This window comes from Salvelinus alpinus, chromosome 17, assembly GCF_045679555.1.
Source record: "Salvelinus alpinus chromosome 17, SLU_Salpinus.1, whole genome shotgun sequence".
Lineage (NCBI taxonomy): Eukaryota > Metazoa > Chordata > Actinopteri > Salmoniformes > Salmonidae > Salvelinus > Salvelinus alpinus.
The window spans coordinates 45,633,234-45,641,045 of NC_092102.1; the positions used below are offsets into that span (position 1 = coordinate 45,633,234).

The 7,812-nt window shown below is 48.0% G+C and overlaps 1 protein-coding gene across 1 annotated transcript in view; it reads right to left on the reverse strand.

The window, feature by feature from the left end:
• Positions 1–2,492: 2,492 nt before the first annotated feature.
• LOC139543036 (solute carrier organic anion transporter family member 4A1-like) overlaps positions 2,493–7,812 on the reverse strand; it is an 83,257-nt gene continuing 77,937 nt past the window's right edge. Inside the window, exon 13 of the mRNA XM_071349144.1 lies at positions 2,493–4,411. Coding sequence (XP_071205245.1) covers positions 4,400–4,411 — 12 coding nt within the window. The 3' untranslated portion in view covers positions 2,493–4,399. The remainder of the gene's footprint in view (positions 4,412–7,812) is intronic.

Here is a 7,812-nt window from a genome sequence, read left to right on the forward strand (position 1 = left end):
GTTATCGGCTCTGGCAGATCCTGTCTGACGAATGGCTCTAGCGGCTCCTGACTGACTATCGGCTCTGACGGCTCGGGACAGACGGGCGGCTCTAATGGCTCGGGACAGACGGATGGCTCAGACGGCACTGGGCAGACGGATGGCTCAGACGGCACTGGGGAGACGGATGGCTTAGACGGCACTGGGGAGACGGATGGCTCAGATGGCGCTGGGGAGACGGATGGCTCAGATGGCGCTGGGGAGACGGATGGCTCAGATGGCGCTGGGGAGACGGATGGCTCAGATGGCGCTGCGGAGACGGATGGCTCTGGCTGATCCTGTCTGGCGGAAGGCTTTGGCTGCTCCTGTCTGGCGGAAGGCTCTAGCGGCTCTTGTCTGGCGGAAGGCTCTAGTGGCTCCTGTCTGGCGGAAGGCTCTGTAGGCTCATGGCAGACGGGCGGCTTTGAAGGCTTAATACAGACGGGCAGTTCATGCGACGCTTGGCAGACTGAAGACTCTGGCCGGCTGAGACGCACTGTAGGCCTGGTGCGTGGTGCCGGAACTGGAGGCACCGGACTGGAGACACGCACTTCAAGCCTAGTGCGGGGAGCAGGAACAGGGCACACTGACCTCTCGAAGCGCACTATAGGCCTGGTGCGTGGTACCGGCACTGGTGGCACCGGGCTGAGGGCACGCACATCAGGACGAGTACGGGGAGAAGGAACAGTGTGTACAGGGCTCTGGAGACGCACAGGTGGCTTAGTGCGTGGTGCCGGAACTGGAGGCACTGGGCTGGAGACACGCACCATAGGAAGAGTGCGTGGAGGAGGAACAGGGCTCTGAAAACGTACTGGAAGCCTGGTGCGTGGTGTAGGCACTGGTGGTACTGGGCTGGGGCGGGGAGGTAGCGCCGGAAATACCGGACCGTGCAGGCGTACTGGCTCCCTTGAGCATTGAGCCTGCCCAACCTTACCTGGTTGAATGCTCCCCGTCGCCCGCCCAGTGCGGGGAGGTGGAATAACCCGCACCGGGCTATGTAGGCGAACCGGGACACCATGCGTAAGGCTGGTGCCATGTAAGCCGGCCCGAGGAGACGCACTGGAGACCAGACGCGTTGAGCCGGCCTCATGACACCTGGCTCAATGCCCAATCTAGCCCTACCAGTGCGGGGAGGTGGAATAACCCGCACCGGGCTATGCACACGTACAGGAGACACCGTGCGCTCTACTGCGTAACACGGCGTCTGCCCGTACCCCCGCTCTCCACGGTTAGCCTGGGAAGTGGGCGCAGGTCTCCTACCTGCCCTCGGCCCACTACCTCTTAGCCCCCCCCCAAGAAATTTTTGGGTAGTACTCACGGGCTTTTCGGGCTTCTGTGCTAGACGCGTTCCCTCATAACGCCGGTTCCGCTCTCCGAGCTGCCTCCAGCTGTTCCCATGGGCGGCGATTCACTTCAACTTTAGCCCATGGTCCCTTTCCTTCCATGATTTCCTCCCAAGACCAGAAATCCTGCTTCGCGCGCTGTCCGTTTACCCGCTGCTTGATCCGGGTTTGGTGGGTGGTTCTGTAACGGTTTTCTAGATCTTCCTCCTCCTCAGACGAGGAGAGGAGAGAAGGATCGGAGGACCAATACGCAGCTAGGTATGATGACATAATATTTATTTAACAAGACAAAAGACGAAACGAAATACTCTTAAACAAACTACAAAACAACAAACGAAGTAGACAGACCTGGTGCGACGAACTTACATGTAACACGAAGAACGCAATAACAGGAAAACTGACTACATAAAACGAATGCACAAACAAAACCGAAAACAGTCCCGTGTGGCGTAACATACAGACACTGACACAGGAGACAACCACCCACAACAATCAAAGTGAAAACACCTACCTTAATATGGCTCTCAATCAGAGGAAATGAAAACCACCTGCCTCTAATTGAGAGCCATATCAGGTCACCCTTAAACCAACACAGAAACACATAACAAAGACTACCCACCCAAACTCACACCCTGACCGTCAAACACATACAAAACAACAGAAAACAGGTCAGGAACGTGACAGTTTCTTGACTTATGATTTTGATTTGACTGTTCTTTCTACAGTTGATCTATTCCTTACAGTTGATCTAATATATAGTACAGTATAGGCTTATTTTTCTTCCTTTGCATAAGCAAAATATATTTACTGTATTTTTACTGTGTGCTTACAGTATAATGTTTAACATGTATTGAGTCACACACAAACAATTTACAATATAACAACAAAATATTAGTCTTTAAACTGAAATAGATTCTGATAGTGTCACCCCCCCCTGATCTGTTTCACCTGTTTTTGTGATTGTCTCCAACCCCCTCCAGGTGTCGCCCATCTTCCCCATTATCCCCTGTGTACTTATACCTGTGTTTTCTGTTTGTCTGTTGCCAGTTCGTCTTGTTTGTCAAACTTACTGTCCTGACCCTGAACCCGCCTGATCACTCTGCCTGACCCTGACCCTGCCTGACCACTCTGCCTGACCACTCTGCCTGACCCTGCCTGATTACTCTGCCTGATCACTCTGCCTGATCACACTGCCTGATCACTCTGCCTGACCCTGCCTGATCACTCTGCCTGACCCTGCCTGATCACTCTGCCTGACCCTGCTTGATCACTCTGCCTGACCCTGCCTGATCACTCTGACTTACCCTACCTGATCACTCTGCCTGACCCTGCCTGACCCTGCCTGATCACTCTGCCTGACCCTACCTGATCACCATGCCTGATCACTCTGCCTGACCCTGCCTGATCACTCTGCCTGACCCTGCCTGATCACTCTGCCTGACCCTACCTGACCACTCTGCCTGACCCTGCTTGATCACTCTGCCTGACCCTGCCTGACCCTGCCTGATCACTCTGCCTGACCCTGCCTGATCACTCTGCCTGACCCTACCTGATCACCCTGCCTGATCACTCTGCCTGACCCTACCTGATCACTCTGCCTGACCCTGCCTGATCACTCTGCCTGACCCTGCCTGATCACTCTGCCTGACCCTACCTGATCACCCTGTCTGATCACTCTGCCTCACCCTGCCTGATCACCCTGCCTGATCACTCTGCCTGACCCTGCCTGATCACTCTGCCTGACCCTGCCTGATCACTCTGCCTGACCCTGCCTGATCACTCTGCCTGACCCTGTCTGATCACTCTGCCTGACCCTGTCTGCCGTCCTATACCTTTGCCTCTGTTGCTGTAATAAACATTGTTACTTCGACACGGTCTGGGTCTTACCTTATCCTGATAGATAGTAGTGTTTTGAATATGTCACATTAGTGTGATCTCAGTTTGTCACTTAGTTAGATTCATTTGATGTATGTGTGTCTCATTTGTATTCAGAGTTTCACTTTGAGCAGGGAGTACATGATCTCGATTGCTGTGTTTCATTTTGCAAGATGTCTGTGGGGTTTTGGGGGAAATGGCTGTTTTGTGATTAGCATTTTGAGTACCTGAGATGTAGTTTCAGAGAACTTGTCTTAACAACAATTTGGAAAAACTGTAATACACGTGTGGCTTGAAAGTAATTCATAACACATATCACAGTACACGAGGACACATACAGTAAGCGGGAAGCCGATTGAAATGAACGTCCAACAAAATTGGATAAGGTAAAGGCATTGGTAAATCACAAAGAAGGTGATGGTACGTATTTACAGAAATGTACACGGTGATCTTGCAGTGAAAAGTCAACCCATGTCACTCTGCTGTTTAGCTTATATGTTTCTTCTTCATTCAACAGCAACAGTAGAGCGTAATAGAACGGAGGCACGTTAAAAACACAGTCACATACTGTACCTAGCCTCCTCATGCATTCAGTTCCTCTAAACACATCCACACTTACAATACACACACACACACACACACACACACACACACACACACACACACACACACACACACACACACACACACACACACACACACACACACACACACACACACACACACACACACACACACACACACACACACACACACACACAGTAAACCTATCGGTCTTGACTCCACCTCAGCTCTTGAAGGCACTGTGTTGTGGTCCGTCTCCATAGCAGCAGAGCAGCATATAGTCCACGGTGTTCAGATCAAAGTCTCCTGACTGAGGAGGAGGAGGGGGGGGGGGGGGGCATAGGTGAAACCAATGAGAGGCATTGGCCAATGGCTCTCACTGGCGCCGTAGCACACTTCAGCCCAGCGCCCTTCCTTCGCCATTAGGAGACCGCTCCACGGTAATAACATTGTCAGACTAACGTTGGACAGTGGGCCTCACAGGCTGACGTAGGACCGGTTGGACAGTGGGCCTCACAGGATGACGTAGGACCGGTTGGACAGTGGGCCTCACAGCCTGCAGGAGAAGAGGGCTACATTTTGAATGCTCCTTCCACCTCCTAGACCTGGGACTATAAAAAAAAAAGATCATTCTAACCGACCAGCAGACTCTGTGTGACAACTTAGATGACACGTTGTTAATTCCTGAGTCCAAGAAAGAGAGGCATGAAGAGAGGGATGAAAAGAGGGATGAAGAGAGAGATGAAGAGAGGGATGAAAAGAGAGGAATACAAGTATCAAATGTATAGTTTGAATGTACGGGTAAAGTGATTTTCTTAATGTATCATTATGGTCACACCATCCACTGTTGTTTCTGTCTGTTCAATGATATTTATGTATGCAATCTCAACTCTGTCTATATATATATATATATGAATGCGTGTCTTTCATTTGCAAGGTCCTTGCCTCTGCTGTCTGTACAGTATGATGGGTTTCCATACAGTACGTGTGAAATATCTATAGTTCCAATAAGTATGGTAATGTTTGAAATACTGTGTTTGATTCTCAGAACCTGTGTGTATTTGATCATCTAGGTGTATTTAATGTTCATGAATGTGTGTGTCCCTGTGTGTATTTAATGTTCATGAATTTGTCCCTGTGTGTATTTGATCATCTAGGTTTATTTATGTTCATTAATGTGTCCCTGTGTGTATTTGATCATCTAGGTGTATTTAATTTTCACTAATGTGTCCCTGTGTGTATTTAATGTTCACTAATGTGTCCCTGTGTGTATTTAATGTTCACTAATGAGTCCCTGTGTGTATTTAATGTTAATTATGTGTCCCTGTGTGTATTTGATCATCTAAGTGTATTTAATGTTCATTAATGTGTCCCTGTGTGTATTTACTGTTCACTAATGTGTCCCTGTGTGTATTTAATGTTCACTAATGTGTCCCTGTGTGTATTTAATGTTCATTAATGTGTCCCTGTGTGTATTTAATGTTCACTAATGTGTCCCTGTGTGTATTTAATGTTCACTAATGTGTCCCTGTGTGTATTTAATGTTCACTAATGTGTCCCTCCTTGTGTGTATTTGATCATCTAGGTGTATTTAATGTTCACTAATGTGTCCCTGTGTGTATTTAATGTTCACTAATGTGTCCCTGTGTGTATTTGATCATCTAGGTGTATTTAATGTTCATTAATGTGTCCCTGTGTGTATTTGCCAAGAGTCATAAATGTAATGTCTGCTAACAGAGTCATGACTCAACAGTATCCATTGAAACTGATCCTTTGTCCCACAATCCTATCTCCCACATAGTTTGTCTTTCACTTCCGTCTAGTCTTGCGTGACCTTGCTTAGTTCTTTAGTACCGCTTCATGAAGAGCCCGGTGGCTATTAAATGCATCAATGTGTTTGGTCCAATGGTCGCTGTGTCAGTGTTTCTGTGATTTGAGCGAGGGAAAAATCCTTCTTTCAGTCACATGAATTCAATCCCCTGGAATTGAAAAAGCTTCATTTGAGCTTTATTTGAGACTCTGAGTGTCTTTGAAGTGTCAGAAGGTAATGGAGATAGTTATAGTATTGTTGTTGTTTCTGCTGGGAGAGTAAGAGGAGGAGAGTGTGTGTGTGTGTGTGTGTGTGTGTGTGTGTGTGTGTGTGTGTGTGTGTGTGTGTGTGTGTGTGTGTGTGTGTGTGTGTGTGTGTGTGTGTGTGTGTGTGTGTGTGTGTGTGTGTGTGTGTGTGTGTGTGTGTGTGTGTGTGTGTGTGTGTGTCTGTGTGTCTGTGTGTTTGAGGAAGAGAGAGATACAGGGAGTGAGAGAAGACATGTAATTTGCTTGGTTATGTGTGTACATGTGGTACATGCAAGTGATTTTGAAGTGGGCAGACATGCAATGATTTGAAATGCTAATAAAAAAATAATAAACAAAACAAATGATATGTTGTTCACCTGTTGTTTTAAAAAAAACATTTCATTAAAAGTTATATACGTTTACATTTACTTTACAAAAGTACCAAAACAAAACCCATAAGACCAGATGTACAGAAGTGCTAGTGAGTGAAGAGACACAACAGTAAGACTAGGAAGGTTTAAGGTTATACACACTATCACGTGGCGGTAAAGTCCATGGTGGGATCAGGTGGGAGAACGAAGGAGAGAAGATTTGGAGGCATTTGGGTCCATCAAAAATGAATACATTTAAAACATTAAAAACATGAGGAATGTAAATTGCCAACAAGTTCTAAAGTGTCATGTCACTGTAACGTAAAGAATAAAGACAAAAACTATATTGTAAAGTGTTCTAGAACAGGGTAATGTGAGGGGGATTGTTTGGTCAGGGAAAACTAATTCTGAATCATCAGCTACATCCTCTACTTCAGGGCTGCCCAACCCTCTTCCTGGATATCTACTGTCCTGTAGGTTCAGTCCAACCCTCTTCCTGGAGATCTACTGTCCTGTAGGTTTTCAGCCCAACCCTCTTCCTGGAGATCTACTGTCCTGTAGGTTCAGTCCAACCCTCTTCCTGGAGATCTACTGTCCTGTAGGTTTTCAGCCCAACCCTCTTCCTGGAGATCTACTGTCCTGTAGGTTCAGTCCAACCCTCTTCCTGGAGATCTACTGTCCTGTAGGTTCAGCCCAACCCTCTTCCTGGAGATCTACTGTCCTGTAGGTTCAGTCCAACCCTCTTCCTGGAGATCTACTGTCCTGTAGGTTCAGTCCCACCCTCTTCCTGGAGATCTACTGTCCTGTAGGTTCACTCCAACCCTCTTCCTGGATATCTACTGTCCTGTAGGTTCAGTCCAACCCTCTTCCTGGAGATCTACTGTCCTGTAGGTTTTCAGCCCAACCCTCTTCCTGGAGATCTACTGTCCTGTAGGTTCAGTCCAACCCTCTTCCTGGAGATCTACTGTCCTGTAGGTTCAGCCCAACCCTCTTCCTGGAGATCTACTGTCCTGTAGGTTTTCAGCCCAACCCTCTTCCTGGATATCTACTGTCCTGTAGGTTCAGTCCAACCCTCTTCCTGGAGATCTACTGTCCTGTAGGTTTTCAGCCCAACCCTCTTCCTGGAGATCTACTGTCCTGTAGGTTCAGTCCAACCCTCTTCCTGGAGATCTACTGTCCTGTAGGTTCAGCCCAACCCTCTTCCTGGAGATCTACTGTCCTGTAGGTTCAGTCCAACCCTCTTCCTGGAGATCTACTGTCCTGTAGGTTCAGTCCAACCCTCTTCCTGGAGATCTACTGTCCTGTAGGTTCACTCCAACCCTCTTCCTGGATATCTACTGTCCTGTAGGTTCAGTCCAACCCTCTTCCTGGAGATCTACTGTCCTGTAGGTTTTCAGCCCAACCCTCTTCCTGGAGATCTACTGTCCTGTAGGTTCAGTCCAACCCTCTTCCTGGAGATCTACTGTCCTGTAGGTTCAGCCCAACCCTCTTCCTGGAGATCTACTGTCCTGTAGGTTCAGTCCAACCCTCTTCCTGGAGATCTACTGTCCTGTAGGTTCAGTCCCACCCTCTTCCTGGAGATCTAA